The following is a 25,910-nucleotide window of genomic DNA, read 5'->3' on the forward strand; positions in this document are numbered from 1 at the left end:
GATGCACTTAGCATAAAAGTTTATCGTAATAGTATGTGTTATGCTATTACTCACACCACAGTAAAGTTCACTATTCTAGATGAACTAGAGAAATGGCAAGTAGAGGCCCTAAAGCCAGAAAATGTGAAGAAAGAAGGGATGGTACATTACACCGATGTTTTACTTGATGATCCACGAGGATTGAAGGTATTCAAGAATGGCTATGGATTCCGAAGATTGGTGGATTAAGAAAGAAGATTTTAGATGAAGCCCATAAGTCTAAATTCTCAATACATCCTGGTACAAGTAAAATGTACTATGATGTAAGAGCTGATTATTGGTGGCCTGGATTAAAGAGAGACATTGGAAGATATGTACAAGAATGCCTAGTATGCTTACAAGTCAAAACAGAGCACCAAAAGCCTTACGGAACCCCAGAAAGTCTTAGTGTACCTGTATGGAAATGGGAAGAACTGTCCATGGATTTTATTACCAAATTGCCTAAGACTGCTAGACAGCATGATAGCATTTGGGTAATCGTCGACCGCCTGACTAAAAGCGCTTATTTTCTTGCCATGCGTGAAACGACTCCAATGGAGAAATACGCACAAGTATACTTGGATGAAATTGTTGCAAGACATGGTGTGTCACTAAAGATCGTTTCCGATCGTGATACTTGCTTAACTTCTCACTTTTGGGCGAGTATGGAACGTGAATTGGGATCTCGAGTTGCTATCAGCACAGCCTATCATCCCCATACAGATGGTCAGACGGAGAGAACAATCCAAATTGTAGAAGATATGCTTCGTGGATGTGTCTTGGAGTTCGGTGGTAACTGGGATAAATACTTACCTCTTGTCGAATTCTCGTATAATAACAGTTACCATGCTTCAATTAAAATGCCACCATATGAGGCATTATATGGTCGCAAGTGTCGTACTCCATTATGTTGGCGTGAAATAGGACAGAAAATCCTTGGAGGCCCTGAAATGATTCAAGACACCACCGACAAGATTCAAATTGTACGAGAAAGAATGAAAGCCGCCCAGGATCGACAAAAGTCCTATACGGAAAAGAGGAGGCGACCAATAGAATTCCAAGTGGGTGATTTTGTAATGTTGAAGGTATCCCCATGGAAAGGTATTATGCGATTTGGAAAGAAAGAAAAACTAAGTCCTAGATTTGTTGGTCCTTTCAAAATCCTCCAGAGGATTGGTAAACAAGCATACCGCTTGGAATTGCCTGAAGATTTGGCAGGTATTCATGATGTCTTCCATGTGAGTTATCTGCGCAAATGCTTGAGCATCTATGATGAAGCAGTTCCATTATCCGAGGTGAAACTGGATAATAAGTTAACTTATGTAGAAGAGCCTGAAGAGATCGTAAACGAAAGAACGACTAAGCTACGTAATAATGAAGTAGAGTTGGTGCTTTTCAAGTGGAAACACCATCGAGGCCCGAACTATACTTGGGAAAATAAGAATGAGATAAGAGCGAAATACCCCCATTTATTTTAATCGATGTAATTTCGGGGACGAAATTCTCAAAATGAGGAGGTATTTGTAACATACACGTTTTGAAATCGTGTTTTAAGTAAATAATATTATGAAATATTATGTGATATTGAGTATTGAGTTCTAACAGATAGTTTTTACTAGAAATAAGGTAAAACTATGTTTAGAATCACTCATAAACTATTGGAAGTCTTATGAGATTCTAATTAAAAGCTAAATAGTGAAATTTAGCGAAAATATAAAATTTGAAATAAGTAAAATTTTATTATTGAAAGTTGTAGATAATCTCGTTAGAAACACGTAGGCGAAAACCTCGTCGAAATCCGAGTTATAACGAAGAAGTTATGACCAATCGAAGATCCGCGATAAAACCGGCACGGTGCCGAATGACGTAAAAAGTGAGTTTTTGATAAACTACTTTTTAGCCTTAGTGATCTAAATGAAAGTCGTAGTATTCGTTAAACCGAGAATTTTGATAAAAAGAACGCCAAAATCTGACTTCGTATGAGGAAGTTATGATTTTTACAAGTTGCAGCTTAGCAGTAGACAACTAAAAACTCGAATTTTAGATCGAGTGATTTTTAGCCGACACAACCTAAACGAGAATCTAAGGTCTCGTCATTAGTAGTACAACGGTAAAAAGTCTGACGAAAACGGACGTCGGATGAAGAAGTTATGAATTTTTAACGGATTTACCAGTCCCGGTCTGTTAAAAATAATAATATAAAAATAAAGTCAAAATTTTCCGACGAAGTCTAAATGAAAGTTGTATAGCATAATTTTCTCTACGCGTGCATATATAAAGAACGTCAAAAACGGAGTCCGTATGAGAAAGTTATGGATTTTACAAGATTGGGCACATTTTTCGAGAAATTTCTCATGAATAGTGATTGCCACGTCACCCTCGCTCGGAGTTGGCCACGTGTCCGAAGCTGCTGCGTGGCACGTCCGAGAAGCGACGTGTGTCGCACAGGTGTCCGAAATCGTCACGTGATCCTCGCATGCACCCACGTGATCCGACGCGCGTGCAACCTCGTGATTCGACCGAGGAGGAGGCCCAATCCGAAGCGCACGTCTGTCCGAACCGAGCCTCGCCCTGCTGCCACCTGGTCCGAACCTCGCATACGCGTGTCCTCACCCCCTCGCTTCGGATCCGAGGCTCGCACCTATATAAGGGGTGCGAGACCTCCCGGTTAGATGTTTGAAAATTTGCCCTTTTTCACCCTTTTTCAACATTTTCTTACATTCCGACTTCCCCCGAAGCCCCGGTACTTATTCCAAAGCCCGAAACACGCCCCGAGATTCCCGAGAAGCCCGAAAAATTTATCTTTTCGGTTTCGAAGCACTACCTTCGCAGAGCCCGGTTTTCAACGAAGAAAGTCATATTTAGAGCCGAAGTGCTGCCCGAATTACTATTTTGACCCCCGGTTATTTCACGGTGAGTTTAATATATAGGAACAATTGTATGTTATGTGTTATATGTGCTATCTGCTTTTCCCATGTTATCATCTCGAGTTGTTGTTTCTGCTATTTTTATAGCAAGGCTGTACCTCTGACTTGAAGTGTATGACATAGGCATCACTTGGGTATCGGTATGAACCGTTGACCATGAAGTGTATGACATAGGCATCAATTTGGCTTCGGTAGTATGCTAAGATAAGGCTGAAAGCCTAAATATTCTAGCAAAAATGATATTCCTGAGTATTTACTGTGCCATTTGTGCTGAAACTTTATTGATTTTATATCAAGTATGGAAATTGTTATGTCTCATTGATTAATATGGAAAGCTTTTCGCATTATGCCTTTGTTGTTCCTTGTTCCTCTTTGCTTCTGGAATATTGAAGTATATATATGGCATAACGTTATATTGTATCTATTATTGAACTCACTAAGCGCCACCGCTTACCCCTCTCAATGTTTAACTAATTTGCAGGAGATAAGCATCCAGTATAGTTATATACTGGTAGCAGATTTTTGAATAGTTTGAAACTGTTGTATTGATAGAAGATTTTCGAATAGTTTGAAGCTATTGTACTTTGCACTCCCATATGTATAAAACTATAGAATCATGGGGAGTTATGTAATATATAACACTATGAAATAGTGGGTTTGTATCCAGTAGTTTGTAATCGTTTTATCAATATAAAATATTGTTTTATGAATATGCATGTAGCATGTTTCGGAGTAACAATTTTGCAAATATGAAAGTGTGGGGTCCTTTCAATCATGGTATCAGAGCAGTGGTTTAAGTGAACTAAATTCCACGGATTGGTATTTAGACTTAAACTATTGGAAGTTCAATATATGAACTTAATCATTGTAAGTGTAGGGATACAAACCATAGGAAATATATATATATATATATATATATATATATATATATATATATATATATATATAAGTATTAGGTAATAGTAAACCCTAAAATTCTAAAATACAAAATTACTCCCTACTGCAGAGCAATGGCTGAACAGGTTACGACATTCACTATTAGGCGCCTCTGCCAGGATTACGACATTCACTATTAGGCGCCACTGCCTGGATTACGACATACTTTATTAGGCGCCACTGCCTGGATTACGACATACTTTATCAGGCCATTACCTGGATTACGACATACAGTATTAGGCGCATCTGTCGACATTATCCTTTAAGCGCATCTGCCAGGATTACGACATTCACTATTTGGTGCATCTGCCAATTTTATTCTTAGGCGCATCTGCTAGTATTTTGAGATTCTCTATTTGGTGCATCTGCCAATATTATTCGTAATTATCTTTCATACCTCATCATTTATCTACCAATGTTTTACGCAACATATTCGTAGATATAAAATGCATATACAGTTTAACTTATTTAAAACCTATATAAAACATTCATACCACACCCATCTCAAATAAACAAGCAATATATAAACACATAACACGTATTTCATGGTAAATACATCATATTTATGTGTTAGAAGAAAGTAACTATACACTCACTTGATAACACGATGATCGGACAGCACCTCGCCTCTTAAAATAATCTTTTCCGATAAAACCGGGACGTTTTCTCCAAAACCGGGCTTTACGCGGGCAGAGTCTCGACTCGGAAACTTTACTTCTCGGGATCCTCGGGGCTTCGGGACTTGCTTCGGGTGTCGGGAATGATACCGGGGCTTATTTAAAACCTATATAAAACATTCATACCACACCCATCTCAAATAAACAAACAATATATAAACACATAACACGTATTTCATGGTAAATACATCATATTTATGTGTTAGAAGAAAGTAACTATACACTCACTTGATAACACGATGATCGGACAGCACCTCGCCTCTTAAAATAATCTTTTTCGATAAAACCGGGACGTTTTCTCCAAAACCGGGCTTTACGCGGGCAGAGTCTCGACTCGGAAACTTTACTTCTCGGGATCCTCGGGGCTTCGGGACTTGCTTCGGGTGTCGGGAATGATACCGGGGCTTCGGGGGTAAAACTTGCACGTAAAACGAGGTAAAACGAGTGAGAGAGAAAGAAATGAGCAACCAAATTCGGCAGCTCACAACTTCTATTTATAGGGGCTGAAACCCCGATTTACGCTGGGCGTAATGCCTCTACAAGCAGTACGTTGGGCGTACTCTTCGGATAAGTTTTGGTATGCGTGCCTCGAACTTCAAAAATTGATAACTTTCGCATACGAGCTCCGTTTTCGACGTTCTTTATATCCACGCGTAGGTGAGACTATGATCTACAACTTTCATTTAGACTCCGTTGGCTAATTTTGACTTTATTTTTATTATATTATTTTTAGTAGGCCGGGACAGGAAAACTCCGTTATAAAATCATAACTTCTTCATCCGACGTCTGTTTTCGTCTGTCTTTTTACCGTTGGACTACTAACGACGAGATCTTCGATTCTCGTTTAGATTGTTTCGGCTAAAAATCACTCGATCTCATATTCGAGTTTCGGGCTGCATACCGCTAAGTCGAAACTTAGAAAAATCATAACTTCCTCATACGAAGTCAGATTTAGACGTTCTTTTTATGCAAGCTCTCGGTTTAACGAACTCTACGACTTTCGTTTAGACCACTAAGGCTAAATATCGCTCTATCGTAAATTCACTATTTACGTCGCGCTGTGTCATGCCGGTTCTATCGCGAAACTTCGACGCGTCATAACTTCTTCGTTATAACTCGGATTTCAGCGTTCTTTATATGTACGGAATCCTTGTAACATATACTACAAATTAGTTAAGATTACTCCTAAATAATCTTCTATCAAAAAGTCATTTAGACGTTCTTTTTATGCACGCTCTCGTTTTAACGAACTCTACGACTTTCGTTTAGACCACTAAGGCTAAATATCGCTCTATCGTAAATTCACTATTTACGTCGCGCTGTGTCGTGCCGGTTCTGTCGTGAAACTTCGACGGATCATAACTTCTTCGTTATAACTCGGATTTCATCGTTCTTTATATGTACGGAATCCTTGTAACATATATTACAAATTAGTTAAGATTACTCCTAAATAATCTTCTATCAAAAAGTCATTTTCGACGCTTATCGTCTCTAAATTGACTAGCCCGGATCTACGGGCGTTACATACTCAAGAAACCCCCAGAATATGAACCAAAAAATGATTCTAAGAAGATTTTTGCAAACTTGGGGAGTGTTTGAGTGAAGGAAATCATATAGATTCACAGATCTGGACTAAAAAACGTGATGGATCTACAGATCTAAAAGATGGTGAAGCAAATTTGAACAAATATTGGCAAAAAATAAACAGATCTGAACAAATGATACTAGAAATTAACAGATATGAGGAAACCTGAGATGAAAACCCATCAGATCTGAACAAATGTGAGGAAGAACGAGCTTGAAACCAACTGAGGCTTTTGCTACTTGATCGAATCCGGGATGGCGCCAAATGATGCGACATCGACCTCCGACGACTCTTCTGGTCTTCTGCTGAGGCGGAGATCTGGACATCACAGACCAAATTCGTTAGAGCCGCCCTAGGGACTGTGCCCCGGGAGCGGGCTCCGACGGTCAAGTTAAATCATCTAGTAGATCTGAGATGGCTCTCTTTAGCTAGAGAGGACCATCTTGGTGTTGGTGGTGGTGTATAGTGGTTGACGGCGGCGGGTGGCGGCTAAGCCACCCGGCCAGAGTATAATGTGGCGGCTGAGCCATGGGGAAGGTCTAGTGGCGGCTGAGCCACTTGGGGAAGAGTCCAAGGGAAAGGTCTTCCTTCATGGAGGAGGCACTATTCTATTTATAGGGGACAACTAGGTCAAGGGGAATTAGGTCAGGCCTTGGACCAGCCCAATTCAGGCCCAACTAGCAAGGAGATGGGCAAGGCCGCTCGGAGGCACCGGGCGGGGCTAGCCAGCGCACCCCAGGCAAGGCTGGCCGGCGCACACCAGGAAAGGCTGGCAAGGGAGCGCCGGGCGAGGGAGCACCGGGCCGGGCCGACAGGAGAGTCCCCAGCACGACTGGCAAGGGAGCGCCAGGCAAGGCTGGCAAGGGAACGCCAGGCAGGGCTGGCAGGAGCGCACCAGGCCAGGCTGGCGCTCTAGAGCAGTCCAAGCCATGCTAATGGACCATATATCATCACCAGGTATGTCTGATGTTGTATTGCCAGATAGGGTGAGTCTGGGGGTAAAATACCTCATGATATTCAGACCACTGCTAGGCAAAGTTCGATGCTGGATAGGGTGAGTCTGGGGGTAAAATACCTCACGATATTCAGACCACAACTAGGCATTATTATATAGATAACTACCCCTGACTTAATTGTCTTGTGGTTCTTTCTTTTACGAATGAAGGTTCGTGGTGAAACTTATTCCATTCCCCTCATTTGATGTCTTTATTGATCCTCGTTTGCTGCCAGGGAATTTCCGAAGCAGCTTCGTCAGTTTGTTGTTCATATCGATTTCTTAGGCTAGATCTCGTAAGATCATTGTATAGGGTCAGTATGTGGGGATCGACGGAATGGGATAGATTGTTTTAGAAATATGATATATATGTGTTAATAATAATAGTGGTCTTGCAGATATATATTATTATCACATTGTTTGAACTAGGTGTTCATTAAATATTTTCAAACGAAGTGTTTACCAGGTATATTTGAACTAAGTGTTCACTAGATGTTTTAAACTATGTGTTTACCAGGTATATTTGAACTAAGTGTTCACTAGATGTTTTGAACTATGTGTTTACCAGGTATATTTGAACTAAGTGTTCACTAGATGTTTTGAACTATGTGTTTACCAGGTATATTTGAACTAAGTGTTCACTAGGTGTTCATTAAGTATTTTGAACTGAGTGTTTACCAGATGTTTTAAACTATGTGTTTACCAGTTGTATAAACCTTGGCATCTATAGATTTGGTACCTTATAGATGTACGTTGGAAGTTATGGATTTAGTGCCTTATAGATGTACGTTGGAAGTTATGGATTCAGTGCCTTATAGATGTACGTTGAGAGTATGGATTTGGTATTGTATAGATGAATATTGGTAGCTATGGAATTAGTGCATGTTGTATAAACCCTGGCGACGATGTACTTCGTGCCTATTTGACATAAATTGCAGAGGAAAGCAATGTTGTCACCCCTTTGGTTGTCTATTCGACATAAATTGATGGGGAAAACAATGTTATCACTCCGATGGTTGTCCTATTTGACATAAATTGCTAAGGAAACCCCGAAGCAGTGTTGTCGCCCCATTGAAAATCCTTAGACTAGGTCCCTTATAAATAGATACTTTAGGGACGTAAAGTGAGGAATACGGGAACGGGTGATCTCCTTAGGAGAATCCTTAGGAATGAATGAATGGAGGACATATGATTATTAAGATCTTTAAGAATAAAGAAGATAATGGGGATGAGAAAATTTGGTTAGTTGTTTGATGTTTAAACATAATAAATTTACTTATTCTGGGTTGAAAACCCTATATGCTCACCAGGCTCCCAAGCCTGACCCACTCAGTTTTTCTGTATTACAGGTAGTGGAACAAGAGCATAGTTGGACGATTATGAGAGATTTTGGATTATAGGCCAGTAGATATAAATAAATGTTGTAAGGCCTTTATGGTACTGTTTATGCTTTTGGTCTGTATCGGAACATGACATCCCGAGGTTTTATAATATAATGAAAATTCATTTCTTTAAGAAATGCTTTGATAAACTTTTATCATATTTTGTTTTGGGAACAAATTCCGCAAGTCTTTTAATCAAAGGATTACTCCGATTTTATTTTAAAAGCATAAATTAAATCGGTCTTTTCTGGCCGTGAAATTGGGGATGTCACAGCCTAAACCCTTACACGGGCCTCACCCTAAGCCCAATAACTTATTTCTAATACAAACATATATCCTTAGCTGGTCCAACAATCCACAACCCAAATAATAGCCCAAACCCGAAATGGCCCACAAGGCCCAAATCCATCTTGGACCTAACCCAAGAAGGCCCAATCTCCAAAAAGGCCTGAAATACTAAATGGGCTACTCTAACCAACTCCTGGTCCATGGTCCAAGGCCCAAAAGGTCAACAAAACAAAGTGAGTTAACCAGGCCGAGTACGCCCAACGTACACCACTTTGGGCCAGTACGCGCAGCGTACCAGACGTACGCCCAACGTACTCCTTTGAATCCTATCCTTCCTCCAAAAGCACTTAATCACTTAAGTCATTGTCCCAAACTCTCAGATCTGATTCCCATAGATGACTTAATATGTAAAGTTGGCAACTTTACTTACATAAACTACTTAATGAGACTCTAGAGCTCAAAAGAGCTTAATGAAAGGTCTTAACAATTGCATGAGTCCAAATGGACCATAAAGATTGCATTTTTATGACTTTGGGACACCCAAAACATCCAGATCTACAATATCAACTTCTGAAATGGCTAAAGCTCACAAAACCTCCCAAAAGATGATTAAATGGTTAAGAACAACCCAAAAAGGAGATCTATGAAATGAAAAGACAAGATCAGAGCTTTTTACCTCCAGTGGGTTGCAGAATATGAGAACTTTTTGGATCTACAAGCTCCCATTCCATGATCAACACTTGAACACCACCTTTATATTCTTGCACACACACTAACAAGTCTTCCTTCAAGCTCCAAGCTCCATCCAAAGCAAATCTAGGGTTTCATGGACGTGAAAAGGGGTGGTGGTTGACTTGAAATGACCTAAGGAGTGGTATAATGTTGCTTATATAGGGTACAAGTTGGAAAATTAGGGTTTTGGTCTGAAGGGAGTACGCCCGCGTGCCCCTTTGTACACCCGACGTACTCATGAACCACCCGCCACTCGTCTCCTTTATACGCTGGGCGTACCCAGCCAAGCACGCGCATGCTTCCTTGCATGCATGAGACTGATCCGCCAATTCTTTCCATTAGGGACTAATTCTGCCAAAACCTTCAAAGTGTCATAACTCACTCGTCCTAAGTCCGTTTCCAACGAACCTTATATCCACGAAAAGGTGGCGAGAAGCCCTACGCTCCTAGCAATACCCCTGAGCCTTAAAACCTTCTAAATAAAACCCAAAACCCCATAAAGACCGAGATATCAAATTACGATTCTACCCTTGGCTTCTGAAGACACAATCGAATACCACCATGACAACTATATCCGGAACGGACTAAATCCTTCCCTTCCCGAAGCCCTAAGCCTCATGACAGCTGATGACTGGGCCGCAGCCCCCCAACAACGAAACAATCCGGAACCGAGTGTTACCCTCTCCCTTATTGATCAATTAAAAATCGAAGACCATAGTTCCAAGGAGCTTGTTGGCTGAAACTAAAAACCCACACAAAGAATTAGAAAATTAGGCACAATGGCTTACGAAATAGGGAATGAATTCAAGGTTGTGGGTTAAAATTTTACTGGGGCTTTGAAGGTCTAGAAGTCAGATCTCGATTTGTGGGTTTGACATCACCGGGAAAATCATGTTGGCCGAAGAAGATGACCGGAGTCTCGTCGGAGCTGCAAAGAATGCCGAAAACCGGCTAAACTCACACCAATCAATCATAAGGACCGATTGTATACAAGATGACAAGGGTAAATATAGAAAAAAAAATTCAATAACGAAGTATAAACAAACCAAAAAATATCTTACATTTTAAAGTTATTTTCCCACAAATATTATATGACATCTACCTTCGATGGAAGTCAATTTTGGTCCATTAAGCAACGTATTTAATAGCGGCAATAGCTACTTCCATGAACCAAATTCAATCCCCTCCAAAGTAGTACCGGTACAAACGTGCGTAGATTTTCAGGTTTACACACAAAAGATTCGTTCTAGTTCGGAATTTCATCCGGAGGGATAGTAGTTAGTAATCAGTAGCGCGATCGAACCCTAAAATCCAAGGAAGTCTGATTTGGGTAAATCATACAAGCAATAACAGCATTCTCTTTCTCATTGATTTTTTCGCCTTCGGCTCACCCAAGACGACAGGATGATGTCTTCCATGGGTCACAACTACTGAAGTATAATGCATTACGAAGCGCGATTGCTGCAGTGAAAGGTTTGTGATCGGAGAGATGGAATTCAAAACGCGTGATTACAGAGCCGAAGACAAAGTCTATTCACTTACCCGAATTTCGGTTTCTTCGCATCCTCTCTGCTCGTCCCCATCTTCATCCTTATCACATACGCAGGTTTGAGTGTCGTCCTTTCCTTTGATTGGTTGTTAGATACTTTCCTTATTGATGGCAATTTGACTGGAAATATCTCCAATTGCTAGGAGTTTCATTTTGATCTTTGTGCAGTGCAAAAGTTTTAATAAATTTCTATGACAGGATCATGGGAGCACTGAATTCTTTGATCCATTAAGGGGGCTATCAACAGAAATCTTGGAGCCAGTTGAAAATATGGCAGTTGCAGAAAAGCTTCCTGCTACCCAGCCAGCCTCTCATCTCTCTTCAAAGAAGGAGTGGACATCTTTTAATAAGCTACTAATGCAGAGATTTCCTGTCCCAAAAATGATTTCAGTTTCTTCGGTAAGTCCTGTAAACATCATGATACACACAAATCATAATCAAACCATAAGAAAAGTTAAACAATTCTGTTAGTAGCTTTTGCAAGTTATAACCTGGATCTTTTCCACTACAGTTTTCAAGCAAAACCATAAAAGGCAGCAAGGGTATGGTGTATTACTAACTTATCTCTGTTTCTATCGCCTGTATCCCTGGAAGTAACATTTTTCCAAATTTTATCAGCAAGTGGAGAACTATCATCAAATATTCAGTCAGATGAATTGAATGATTCTCAAAAGTTGAAGGAAGGAGGATTCAAGATTGTTAGCCAGCAGGAGTACATTAAACGGTTGCATGAACTTAAAGATGAGATCATGCGTTCTTGGCATTCTGATGATCGTGTAACAACCTTAAAGTTGTCAATTAAGGTAGCTACCTTTTTCTTTATCAACAAAACTATATATAATTTTGTAGTTTGGGAATCAAAATTTTGTTGGCTTTCAGGTTGCTAGGCTTCTGATGGACACATCTGTGGCACAATTTTATCCAACATTATTTGTTCTTGCTGCTGATATAATGGACATGCTTGGTGATATGGTATGGGATCGGATTAAACAGAAAGCCGAGTTTGCAGATGATGGAACCAAAATATGCTCTTTATCAGGTTTCTTATCTCCTTTTCAGTTTCTCGCTCTCACTAAAATTTGTTTTTACATAGAAATATAAAATTTACACAATTATAATATCATTACAGATGACTTTGATGCAAATAGTATATGCTTTGAAGCCAAAGAGACATGCAATAATTGGTTCAGAAAAATTGCTTCCATCCACGAGCTTCTTCCACGCATGTGAATCTCTTATCTTTATCTTCTGTATGTTACATTCAGGGGCTGTTTCTTTTTCTTTTTCCTCATGAAGTTATATATGGGAAAGTGGCTAAATAGGTAATGATGTATGTCCAGATAAAGTGTTGTATACATAAGGTTTGTTTCTTTTCTAGACTGAATAAACCGTTTGAATGGGACTAACCCACCATTTTACCCTTACATTCCAAAAACCAAATTTTACAATATTTATCAATTTTAACATGGGAGGAGTTAGGAGGAAAAAGAAGAAAGGCAAATAGGTGAAAGTTGGTATCTTAATACATTAAGCTAGGTTTTTTTGTCTTAACCCATTAAGTCATTATGCCCAGATTAAGTGAAAAAGAAACAGCCATGTGTAGCTGTCCAGATTAAGTGCATAACCCATTAAGCCCATTAAGTATAAAAGAAACATCCCCTCAGTATTATGATGATTTAACTTGTTAGTATTATGATGATTTAACTTGTTCTAATCTGAGATTGTCTTTTAGCTATCTTGAGCTTGCGATATTGCCATGCTGGCGATTTTTGCATGATAATGTCATGGATGACCTCATGCGATTGGTTACAATGATAAGAGGGGTTGCAGATCCATTAGCATCAGCCTACTGTCGCTTCTTTTTGCTTCATTGTGCCCAAAAACTTCCCCAACTCGATACAGGTATTGACTTTTATATTTTGTAATGTGCAAACGATTAAGTGATCTAATTATATGTTTTGACTATATGATATAGGGCATCTGATAGCGTGCATTAGTGACACAAAAACTGTGCTTACACGGATTGTATCCATGAAAGAAACCAAGTATGGGAACTTTTTGGGAGATCGAAGGTTGGTTACCAGCTTGATGGAACCAACAATTGAGTATACTATGAGATGCATTTTTAAGGACCCTAACCAGGTTAGAGATGTTGACTTTTTGACTAATCAGTGGTATACTATCACTATGAGATGTTGACTTTTTGACTACAGGTTGCTGATATGATTTTGAGGCTTGAATTATATGGAGAAGTTCCTTGGATATCAGTTATCCTTCATTATTTACTTAAAGAACTTCCAGTATCAGTAGTATGTTCAAATGCTGTAGAAATTCTTCACCTTGTTGACTGCAGCTCTGATTATTCATTTGACCAGGTACCCTTTGAAAGGTTTTACCTTTAATCCTTTATGCCACATGACTTTGGTCAACTTTTAGTTTCAGTTTGTATACATGTTATCTTCTGTTAAACTGTTCTCTGTGCAGTGTTTAAATTACAAGGTGCTTGGGTTGAAGCTTTGCGAGGGAATATCTCAAGTGAACACAGTTGATGTATTAATTGATGAAGTAATTCAGGTACTCAATGTTTTTACAGTTTCCATTTACTTTATAACAAATATAACATTTACAAGTTTCTAACAGCATATTGCTAAGTTTCTTTTTAGGTTGCTACAAAAAGGAAGAGCCTTGATGAGTACTTGAAGATCTTGGATGCCTATATGGATATTATTCTTCAATATAAGATTGTAAGTTTTATGACTTGTGATTATACTTTGTAACACTTGAATTAACACCATATCCTAATGTTCCAGGATCATTATCTAAGTTCCATTTTAAGTGAAATATTTGAGAGATTATGCAATGAAGTGGTTACTGAAGATGAACTGGCTAGCCTGCAATCAATTATTGTGAAACTGGTCACACATTTTGATGATATGAAATATGTTTTTGACCTGGTAAGCTTTACATTCTTGTTTTAGCTCTTTTTCATCAAAAACTGAAAAGAAAAAGAAAAGAAACAGGAAATAAATTTTATTTTTTTGTCTTACTACAGAACTATTTTGTTGACATATTAGATGTAATGCATGGAAGCTCAAGAAGCATTGTGAGTATGCACATCCTCAATAATGCCACAAGGTGCTTACTATTTGGTACCTGTATTTGTCAATTTATGTGTTCTCTTCCAGAAAATGTAATTTGACTCTTTTATCCTTTGTTATTGAGCAGAAATGATCACATCAATGATCCCACCACAATAAAACTTCTCTTTGATGTTGCCCAGTCTCTGCATGATAGTGTTGATTTCTCAAGCACAAAACAGGATGATAATCAACAAGCTGAGCGATTAATTGTTCGTTTTATTGATAAGGTAATTAATGCTCATTATGCATTGTGAAATACTTCATGTAATGTAAGTTTCTATTATTTCTTGGCACTTGGACCTTTATCACTAAATGACTATCTTACCCTTTATCCGATTTCTTACAAAAATGACTATTTTATCCTAAATCGGATGTTTTACAAAAAAATTATTTATTTAATATATTAATTTGAGTAAGCTACAAATTTGGAATATTCCCGAATTTATCCTTAGCTTTGCATTTCATTGCACTATTAGTCCCTCTGACAACAAATGCAAGTCTTGAATGAAATGAACTGGATCAAACCTGCGATTTTGAGTAAAGCATAGGGACCAGATCTGCCACCATATGAATACTTAAGGACGACTTCGGAATGTTTCGGAAAATGAACCAAACTTGTGATTTTGAGTAAAGCACAGGGAACAAAATTTTAATGCACTCTAATTTATATATTTTTCTTATGGGAAGTAATCAGATAAAGGGTAAAATAGTCATTTTTACAAGGGATAAGGACAAAAAAAATCATGAAACCATCTGATGAGGGCATAAGGCCATAATTGCAAAAGATTTTTTTTGGACCTGATCCGAATTAAAGCACCTAAACACAGGGACCAAAAATGTAATTTAGTCAATTTATCTAATTTTGGGTAGCCATTATTGTCAGGTTGACCATGGTATTGATTTGGATCGACATTTGACTTTCTTGATTGAGTGTCGTGGAGCTTTCAGTAGCATGAATGATCTGAAGGAGATTCTTGTTCATTCCAGCAATCTTTTAGCAACCAGAGCTTTAAGATTGAGAGAGAAAAAAGATACTTTAAATTTTATAAAATCTTGCATTACTTTTAATGAAGTTACAATACCATGTATTCCATCTTATTCCAGGCAGTTAATCTTATACCTTGAGACTGCAGAGGTAAAATTTTCTAATTTTTGGTTTACTTAAATTGATCAAGAGCCTATTATTAATCTTGTTGGTAAAATATCAGGTTTCTTTGTTGGGAGGTTTGATTTCTCATTCAGATGGGCTTTTAGACTCTGCAATCAGCTGCTTACAAGATGTTAACTTACTAGATGGTCAGTTCCCCCCATTAAGTCCTAACTTTTTACAAATTTGCCCTCATTGATTTGTTTCCTTAAAAAAGAAACAACCCTTAAATTAGCTTTAAATGTGTATGTATGTAGGCATGCGTAAAAATGAAGATGCTGATGGTATTGTTTCCTTAATGAGAAAGCTCTGCAGCTTCATGCTTATGGTTCCAGGTTATTCATTTTTGGCTTACTCATCTTGAAAATAATTGTTTACTATTAAACAATTTTTTTTTTTTTTTTAATATGATGCTGAATTTTGTTGCTAAAGGTACTTTGGAACAAGGAGTTACCTACATTCCAAAGAACATATTATCCTTGCTTGATTCCCAATCATGGTTAGGCTTCTGGCTTTCAATTTTATAAATAAAATTGACATCCAGTTTTAATTTTTTATTCTTTATGTTTTGTTTTGTAGGATTACACCAAAATTAAGGATACGGGTTTTATGTTCACTTCTTTCCTTATTTGCAACATTTTCTCAAAATGAGCTCCCTTATCATCCAATTCATGAAGAGGTACTTCTGCATTCATGTTCACTGCTTATATAATACAGTGCAAAATTGGGTAACTCAAAAAGTGTTTCTTTTTTTGGGGGAACTAAAAAAGTGTTATAATATAATAATTCAATTTTAAACAGATGAAATGATGAAAGCACGTCGTGCTTTTTTGTGTTTTCCTCTTTTAAAAATTGGGTAACTAAAAAAGTGTTTTTTATTCAAAGAAAATATAATGGTTTGATCACTTCAGAAAATAGTTAAGTAATGATAAATTGGTTTAATGTTTTTCTTTATCGCTTTAGCCATCAAACAATAATTATAATAATCACAAAAAACAATAATAGTTCAATGTCTAAATTAATGAAATCGTGATAGCACGTTGTGCTTTTCTGTACTTTCCACTTTTGAAAACCTGGTTACTAAAAAATATAATGGTTGTAATCACTAACAGAAAATAGTTAAGTGGCTAGATTGATAAAATTGTTTAATCTCTACCAAACTGTTATTCTTTATCTATTTAGCCAACAAAGTATTATCATAATAATCATAAAAAAACAATAGTTCAACGTTGAAATTGATGAAATGGTGAAAGTATGATGTGCTTTTCTATATTTCCCACTTTTGAAAATCTGGTAACTAAAAAAATTGTTTTTTTTGTTAAACGAAAAAAATGTAATGGTTTTAATCACAATCTAGAATACAAGGTAAGTGACTAAATTGATAAAAATGGTGAAAATACACGTGTTTTTTTTTGCCCTACAATATAAACACAAACACACAAGTCAATTTCCAAAAACGAATATCTGACTTTGGATATTGTGTTTGTGTTTGTATCACAAACATTTTGTATATCTAAAACATGAGATTTCATATTATATTAATATTTTTTTTCAGGTTTTTGGCAATGATAGTTTATTCTTTGGTGATGCAAGATATACCCAAGAACTTATATCATTATCTACTCTTATTCTTCATAACATGGTTGATATTATTCCACAAGAATCTTCACAGGTCATCAACTCAAAACTATGTTGCTATTATTTGAACATTTCGCGTGTTATAACAAAAATGCTTAAAATTTGATATATTTTTTTTTTCATCAGGCTACACGAGGAAACTTGGCACTTGAAGCTTGCAACTGTATTGCCATGTCTTTCAATGTAAGTTTGGTGTCATGTTCTATAAAACAAGGATTAAATTTAAGAAATAACAACCTACTTTCATTTCTTGTCATTACAGCATTCTACTCTGAAAAATGTTATCAAAGTAGAGTATGTTGATAAGAAAACAATTAAAAGTACAATGCCAGTGCCTTAATAAGAACAAGAAAAATTGTAATAGAAAGAAATGAAAGTATGTTGCTATTTTGGTCAGGTGAATCAGGAGATATCTTCTGTATGCTCTAAGTTGGTGGAGATCGCCAGATCATGTCTTGGGCCTGCTGATAAATATTTGCAATCGACTATCAATTTTGTGCATAAACAGTCCCTGGTGTCTGTTGGGGGAAAATGATTCTCAATTTCTATTTACATACTTTCAAAATATATATATATATATATATATGTTTATAATAAGAACTAAGTTTTTTGTTGTATGTAATTGGGTTTCTTTTATTTTTATTTTTATATCTATTAAATTTCAACATCCATTTTGAAAAATTTGTGGTTTAACTATTGCTATTCATTTATTTCCAGTTGAACTATAACACTTTTAGACTTTTTTTTTGGTGATAACGTGGTATTTTTGTGTATATTTATAGAAAGGCTTTAAAAGGAATGCATTACTTAGAGTTTTATTAGAAAGATTTTAAAATGAATGGATGACGAAATCTAAAACACGAGAAAAAAAAAACAAAAGGATTTTATGAACATGTTTGTAACCGGAGATGATAAAGTGAATGGATAAGGGTGCACAAACTCGTGGTACCGCCGGTGCCATCATTCCACCAACATGTGGTACCACAAAGACGATGGTTGAGCAAATTCTTGGAGGCGCTCCTCCCACTTATACAATATGCATCATAACTTGTACCAAAGAGATGGATTTGTATGTATTGTAGGTTGAGAGGGTTGGAAGTGAGAGGAGAGAATCGTTAATGTGGCATGTGACTTGGAAGGGCAGAAGGGATGAACTCCTTCCACCCTAAGATAGGGCTGAAATTTTGTTGTTTTTAAAGGGTAAAAATAAATAGAAACACAATCTATTATGTATCTATATATGGAAACTATCGATTTTGTTGTGACAATTGAATGAGACATATCACTTGACATGAGTGATTAGGTTGGTCATATCATCATTTTGACATATTATAACATATCAATGTGTTTTAGCTTTTGATACTTCGGAGTATTTGGTATTCCCATTTTTCATCTTTCACATTACTAACATCCTCTCTTCCTCTTTATACCTTTTCATACTTTGAAGAATTTGGTATTCCCATTTCTCATTTTCACATTACTAACATCCTCTCTTCCACTTTATGCTCAATTATTTTCCTAACTTGGTCAATTGTAGCCAGATGTACAAGTACTAAAGTAATAGTGTACACCTTATAATGCATGAGATAAATGAGGGATATCATCATCTTGTGGATACCCGTACTGAGGAACTTCATCATTTGCGGTGCCTTAATGCATGCGGAGGTATGAGGAATTTCATCATTTGTGGTACCTTAATGCATACGGAGGTATTTTGGTAAAAGATGACATAAAAATGGTCATGTCTCGATGAGTACTATGAGCATACCGTCCACCTTTATAAGAGGTTAAGAAAATATACGGACCATTCACGTCACCACTCATAATTGTCAAAACACTTAAATGAAACCAATTAATAGTTTTTTGTTGAAAAATTAAATAAAATCGACATGTAAAAATTAATGTCATTTTATGAACAAGAGAATAAATTATGAGTTTTTTTTTTTTTTTTTTTTTTTTTAAATATAATTGTATATTATGTTATGTTTTTTTTATTCTGTAATATTTTAAACATGTCAAAATGGCCGATAATTTTCCTTTTTAACATTGTTAAATTTCATAAATTTACATAATAACGTCTTATTTGACCTATTTTATTTATTTTATTATTTTTCTCTTTGTATATACATATTACAAAAGTTGTTTAACCTATGGTGTAATTATTAGAAAATAAAATCTATGATAAAACAATAAACATTCTTTAGAAAACAAAAGTTGTTTCTCTTTTAGTGTTTGACGAGATAACACAAGTATCTTATCATAACTCTTATATAGTAGCTTTTCGATAAACTATTTAAATGACTTATTAATATCCATGACACTTATTTGGATGTTGTTATCGTATTTGAATTTTGTAGTGTTTCAACAACACAAATATGATGAGCAAATATTTGAGAATATTTTAACATTTTGTTTGGTTTTATTATAGAAACGATAGGCTAAAAAGAATTGGACTCTGTGGTTACAAAATATAATTCTGGCTTAATTTGTATTTCTTTGCTATTATCTTCTAGCTAGCTCAGTTTTAACATTAAGTATGTTGTTCCAAAAAAATAAATTAATCTATTGATAAACTAGATACATGATTATATTATAAATAAAAATCAATTTTATTTATATAATCTCTATAATTAAAAAAAGAATTATAATACATGTACATTTTTTTTGTTATATTCCAAAAATAGTTAAAATATTCTTATTTATATTGTTTTTTAAATATATCATGGGCTTTGTATTTAATTTTTTGAAAACAAGATCTTTTATAAATATTAAAAAATATATAATATATATTATAAACTGTATTAAATATGTATTTGCATAATTTATTTATTGATATATTTTTATGTGATCAAAATTTAATTTTTAAAATGATATTTTTTTCTAATTTATCCATTCAGTTTCATTTAGTTATTTTATATACATACAAATGACATGTTTGAATTATTTATTTTAATATTTTAATTTTTTTAAAAACAAGATTTTGAACTGACCTTTTCTAATTATTAGAAAAGTATATATATATATATATATATATATATATATATATATATATATATATATATATATATATATGATTTATTTATTGATATATTTTGTTCGGTCAAAATTTATTCTTTTAATATTTCCATTTAATTTTATTTAGTTATTTTATGTACTTATAAATAACATGTTTGAGCTATTTATTTTAATAATTTAAAAGAGCCAAACATGATAATAAAAATAAAAAGTAAAGGGATTTTTCTATTGTCTTGTTTATTCAATGATTTTGCTTGTAATTTCATCTCATCAACCAAACAAACATTTAGGGTGTGTTCAAGCTCAACATTGAACTTTCAAGATTCTTTTTAACCTTTAAATAAAAATCCAAATTAAAGAAAAAACTATGTTTAAAAGTATCAATTTAAAAATTATTTTAACAAAAATCTCATCATCCAAAAACTAACTCAAGTAATTTTAGTTTTTGGAAGCTTTTAACTTTAGTTTTATATTTTTAAAAGCTTCAAACTAGTTTGTTGAATACTTCTATACAAATAAAATTTCAACTTCCAGCTTTTAACTAAAGTTGTCAAATATTCATTTAGTTAGTTTTTCTTTTATTTTTTAAAGTTAAATACATCCGTTTGAATCGATATTAAAAAATTAACCAAAAACATAAGAGCTACTTCTATACATTTGCATACTACACCATGTTAATTGTTTTGTATTGCATGTATTTACTTTCTATGATGGTGATTACACCATGTGAATATGTTCTCTTGAAAGTCTCTCCCAAGATAAACCAACCAATTGTTCAAAGCCAACAAATTCAGTGACATCCCAAAACTCAATAACACCTCTACCAGGCCCTCTTATGAGAGTCAACAACAACCTGTTGATAGTCTTGTTAGGAATACTTGTTTCGAGAGGTTGGGGCAGATTAAAACCTACGCGACATAGAAGCAATATGCGTTTGAAGATGAGTATGTTACTCAATAGTGGCATCAAACTATATGATAAAATGATTTTAAAATCAAATGATTTTTAACTAGAGAAATTTATAAAATATATGACAAGATGTCTAAGACAAAGTGGAGTGGTATAGAGCACACCCAACTCCAACTCACCCCACCAAGAAATGGGGGAATAAGAAGAGAGGGAGAAGAGAAAAATGTCATAAAGAATGGGGAGAAGAAAGAAGGGAAGAATAGAGGTAAAAGAAAGAGACTCGGTTTTCCATTGCCGAGTTGCCCTTCCGAACCCGACTTCCCTTCATGCAACATAAGAAAACAATAACCTAAATATAATGAATAATAATAACATTACTTTATCAAAACAATAACCTAAATGTAATGAATAATAATAATATTACTTTATCGCATCCTCGTAAAGGAACAACCGACGAAAATAATAATCAAAGCGTTCATCCTATCGCCCATACCCACCTCAAGTCGGCCGGATTCTCTCTCCTAGGGTTTCTTAAACTCCCTACATTTACAAATTAATCGAGTTCCTCAGGGTATTCAATCCAGCAAATTGATTGCAGAAGGAATGGATATTGAAATTGTTGGGCGCCATGCGCTCCTCTTCGACGATGATACCACGGCAGCCTTCGTCAACTCCCAAGACGCACTTGTTGACTGGAATTCTCTACTAATCGATCGTTACGACGTTCGCCACCTCCTTTTCAGCCCTCCGCCATCTCGGAGGCGGCGTAATCCTCAAACCTCGCATTCAACTTCCGCTGACGTGGAAATCGATTATGAACGGTACCTGGATCTCCCCTCACCTTCCGAGGAAGAAGGTAATGACACTTGCTCATTACACAAACAGTTGCATTTCACGTTTATAAGTTCCTTGACTTAATTGATTGTATCTGTTCGGATGAAGTAATATTCTACTAGATTGAACTGCCGATTGTCGAAGGATGATTATCACAACATGTTTTGTTGCAAGTTGATATTTGTGAACTCGTGCAATGCCTAAATAAGTTGATAGAACAGCTTGTTAGTTATCAGGTTTTAGTTTCGAGGAATTAGTCATATCAGATGATATCAAAACTTAAAAATTCTTTGAAAGGGTGAAACTTCAATGCATCCAGAAAAGATCTATGACCTTAATGTGATATTCAGTTTTTTGTCGTGCCATTATATAACTGTTGTAGAGGTAAACTGTTTCCATGCTCACATCTTTCTAAAGTATGGCTACTATACATTTCTTACACTTCTGTTATACTGGTATTCTTAATTCTCATCCAACTGTTCCATTGTATTCAGAAGCAGATCCAAAACCGGAACCTGTGGGTGGGTTTAATGCTGTTCCTTTTTCTTATGGCAACAATGAGGAATCTAATGATCAAAAGAATGCTGAAGCTGAATCAGAAGTCCCTGCATTTCATCCCCCTTTCCCTGTTCCTGAAAGCCTGGTTCAGAATTTGGTAAGCTCAAATGCATCAGCTTTCCCTGAACTTGAATACATTGAAGCTATTGTTTATTATTAACTGCTATTTAGATGGATATGACCAAAAGGACAATTCCCTAAGGTACATATTTTATTTAAAAGCTTACCATGTCTAAGTTTACAGATGCTCGGAGCAGGGATCGAGTTATGCCCTAAGGTTGCCATTCACAGGCACCATGTTCTCTTTTGATATCATGTGCAAGGGTCCGTGCAGGTGGGGTTAGGTTAGGATTATAAAATGTTTTATCACCATAAAAATCATCACACAACTTGAAAATGGAAGCCACACATCCTCAGTTATTTATATTGTTATTGTGATTTACTGATTTTTGATTTTCCATACTTTTGTCAGGCTTATTATGCTTTATTTGGCATCTCCTGTTGTATCTTCTTATGAAAACTTACCAATTCCATTACTAAAATGAACCCTTCCTTGTTTTCTATTCGTTTTGTGTTTTTATAGCCTCCTACAGAAAAAGCACATCAGATTATTTCAAGGACTGCTCTTTTTGTCAGCAAAAATGGAGGTCAATCAGAGATTGTTCTTAGAGTCAAACAAGGAGACAACCCCACTTTTGGGTTCTTAATGCCTGATCATCACCTACACCCTTACTTCAGGTTTCTAGTCAACCACAAAGATCTTCTTCAGTCAAACGAAGAGAAAGCATCCAATACAGAGAACCCCACAGGAGCTTTGTCTTTACTTGGTTCTGTATATGGCACTGGTGAAGATGATGATAATGGAACAGAGCATCCATCATCACCATCTGGAAAAGACGATGTTGCCAGCTGGAAAACTAAAACAACCATATTGCCAGCTGGCAAAGACGAGCCTGTTTCAAAGCAATCACTAGATGCTCCTATTTTAAAAAAGAATTCTTTTCCAAATGTAATGAAGGCTGGAAAAACTAGCAGCATGAGAAAAGGTGAATCATCAACATCAAGTTCAGTCTCTGGTATTCGGGCTTCTTCTCTTCCTCCAATTCCCAAAACTGAGCTCATGGTTATGGATCCTCCATCTGACATGAAAAAATTGGTTGATAAAATAGTAGAGTTCATCATCAAGAACGGGAGGCAGTTTGAAGGAGTTCTTATAGAACAAGATCGTGGTCATGGCAGATTCCCTTTTCTAATTCCAAATAACATATTCCATCCATACTATCTAAAAGTTCTTCACACAGCTCATGAGGTTCTTTCTTCTTTCTTCGTCTATTTACATTATTTAAGTCAATAATCTGTTCTCATATTTATTTATTTTTTCATCTTGTAGTCGAAGTCAACCGTTGGGAGTTTCCACAATGAGAAAGGCAATTCTTCCAACAAGAAAATGTTAAACTCAAGGGATACAAAAGCTTCTTTAATGGAATCTGATGATATACCTCTTGATTCTGATAGAAAAGAGAAATTCAAAATGGTAATGAATAAGTCTAAAAAAGAAGCATCAGATCCTCCATCTAAACCCACACAAGAACAAAGTGTCCAGGTGGATGCTGCTCAAGCTGCAGCTATTCTTCAAGCTGCTACACGTGGCATCAAACATCCAAATTTAGGGATCTTGAATGGAAAATTTGGTGGACAACAACAACAATCATCTTCTAATGTAAATGAAACTGATTCCAATGAGCAAAAGTTAAAAGCTGAGAGACTAAAACGGGCTAAAATGTTTGTGGCAATGCTGAAAAGTGGGACCAACCCATCAAAAGCCGAACCCACACGTGGCTTATCAGCTGAGCCACAAGTATCAATCGACACATCAGACAAAAAAATAAAATCAGAAAAGGAGCATTTGGATGATGAAAAACGTTCAAAGAGGAAATACAGAGATAGATCTAGCATACATAATGATATCGATGATGATGAGGGTGAAGAAAAAAGGTCACATAGACACCATAAGAAGAAGAAGCATAGATCTCATGAGAGTGAAGAAAGACATCGATCTCATCATAGTACTTCTCATAAACATGATGACGTGGACAAAAACAATAATAAAAAAGATCACAAAAGGAAAAAGAAGCATCGATCCTCTAGTAGTTCAGATGGCGAAGATGAACATGAATATGAACATTCTAGAAGGAAACATCGGTCCCACAAGTCTTCTTCTCATAAACATAGGAAAAGTCGTTCTCGTTCTTCTAGGCATAAACATAAGCATACTCATGATGATGGAAAGGCTTCAAATTCAGAAGAAGGGGAGATGAGTTCAAAAAGGGGACATGTGAGTAGAGAAGCTTCTGTTGATGTGTCAAGTTCTTCATATCAAGAACAAAAGCCACAGCCCTCTCAGATAACTGAGGTTCCTGATGATCTTAGAGCCAAAATCAGAGCAATGTTGATGTCTACAATGTAAGTTATTATTTTTTTTTTGTTTCGTTTAATTTACATTTTTATGTATTAGGGAGTTGCATATATGCATACAATGATATACTAAAAGAGATCACATGTTAAGCTTTTGGGTCTAGGGTTAAGAATTGTTTAGTGTAGATTAACAAATGACTATTGCTCTAAATTGTTATAATAAAAACACATTATGAATGAGCTACTATTGGGTCAACTTTCATAGTTGTTATCCTATTATTTTCTCTCTCTTGGGTCAACAAAAGAAGCTAGAAATTGCATGCTTTTCTCCTTTGGGGTCAACAAAAACGGCTACAAGTCTTGTATAGTTGGAATCAAGTAAAATAAAACCCCAAGAAATGGGAGTCAAAAGCTAATTTCACATAGCCCTTTTCACTTTCCTTGTGAATCTACAAGCTCTCTATATAGAGCTTTTTCATAATTCTAATAATGTTTTATTCTTTTGTCTTATCAATTACAAATAAATAACTTTTTTTCTGAAACCAACAAATAAGCTTTTGTGAAAAAGGTCTACTATAGTGGAAACATCTCAGATGTACATACAGACGCTTGAGATGTTACAATATTTCACTCATCTGAATCCTTGTTCATACTTATCGTTATCTTGTAATTATTATTTTTTTTATAAATAATGGTAGTCCTTTTGTCAACTAGAACCCTATCCTATATCGAATTAAGGTAGAAAACGACAATGATATGAAAAAATGGCAATCTAGTGATGGCGAAAGTGAAAGTTAAGTAAGCGTCATAACAAAGGGAAGAAATAATAGTACCCTTGTATTAATGGCGTTGAATCGGTCTCCATATTTTTTACTTGACCCACTTCCAAAAACTAAAGGAAAAGAAGTTTCACACATAGTCAATGACTTGATTTCTCTTCGAAAGCTCCATTTAAACTACTCATGTTGACACGAGTTACAATTTCTTTGTCGCAAGAATTCTTGATATGCTTGTCTTTTGAACCCCACATTCCCAAATGTGGATTATATTAGTTTATGTCCACATAAGACGATAGAAATTCAACTCTTTGGATTGGCATATTTGATACACTTATGTGCGTGTAAGAATCGTGTTAGCAGAATCTTAGTCAAGAGTCAACTCTCTTT

At 35.9% G+C, this 25,910-nt stretch overlaps 2 protein-coding genes across 2 annotated transcripts; both read left to right on the plus strand.

Moving 5' to 3' along the window:
- The first annotated feature begins 10,698 nt into the window (after nucleotides 1-10,698).
- On the plus strand, nucleotides 10,699-17,706 carry LOC145125668 (uncharacterized). The gene is made up of 22 exons (XM_079061093.1): nucleotides 10,699-11,145; nucleotides 11,287-11,487; nucleotides 11,600-11,630; nucleotides 11,707-11,891; nucleotides 11,968-12,127; nucleotides 12,218-12,314; nucleotides 12,821-12,990; nucleotides 13,064-13,230; nucleotides 13,302-13,463; nucleotides 13,573-13,662; nucleotides 13,752-13,832; nucleotides 13,899-14,042; nucleotides 14,141-14,223; nucleotides 14,314-14,455; nucleotides 15,112-15,363; nucleotides 15,437-15,524; nucleotides 15,633-15,710; nucleotides 15,808-15,874; nucleotides 15,955-16,054; nucleotides 16,931-17,047; nucleotides 17,140-17,196; nucleotides 17,411-17,706. The coding sequence occupies exons 1-22, from the start codon at nucleotides 11,029-11,031 to the stop codon at nucleotides 17,546-17,548; spliced, it is 2,727 nt and encodes a 908-aa protein (XP_078917219.1). The 5' UTR covers nucleotides 10,699-11,028; the 3' UTR covers nucleotides 17,549-17,706.
- Nucleotides 17,707-21,375: 3,669 nt separating this feature from the next.
- LOC145124015 (SWAP (Suppressor-of-White-APricot)/surp domain-containing protein) lies at nucleotides 21,376-25,028 on the plus strand. Its single transcript, XM_079059219.1, has 4 exons — nucleotides 21,376-21,793; nucleotides 22,266-22,426; nucleotides 22,913-23,638; nucleotides 23,720-25,028. The coding sequence occupies exons 1-4, from the start codon at nucleotides 21,541-21,543 to the stop codon at nucleotides 24,794-24,796; spliced, it is 2,217 nt and encodes a 738-aa protein (XP_078915345.1). The 5' UTR covers nucleotides 21,376-21,540; the 3' UTR covers nucleotides 24,797-25,028.
- The last annotated feature ends 882 nt before the right edge of the window (nucleotides 25,029-25,910 follow it).

The sequence above is a fragment of the Lactuca virosa genome, chromosome 7, assembly GCF_052849685.1.
Source record: "Lactuca virosa cultivar CGN04683 chromosome 7, Lactuca_virosa_CGN04683_v6, whole genome shotgun sequence".
NCBI lineage: Eukaryota > Viridiplantae > Streptophyta > Magnoliopsida > Asterales > Asteraceae > Lactuca > Lactuca virosa.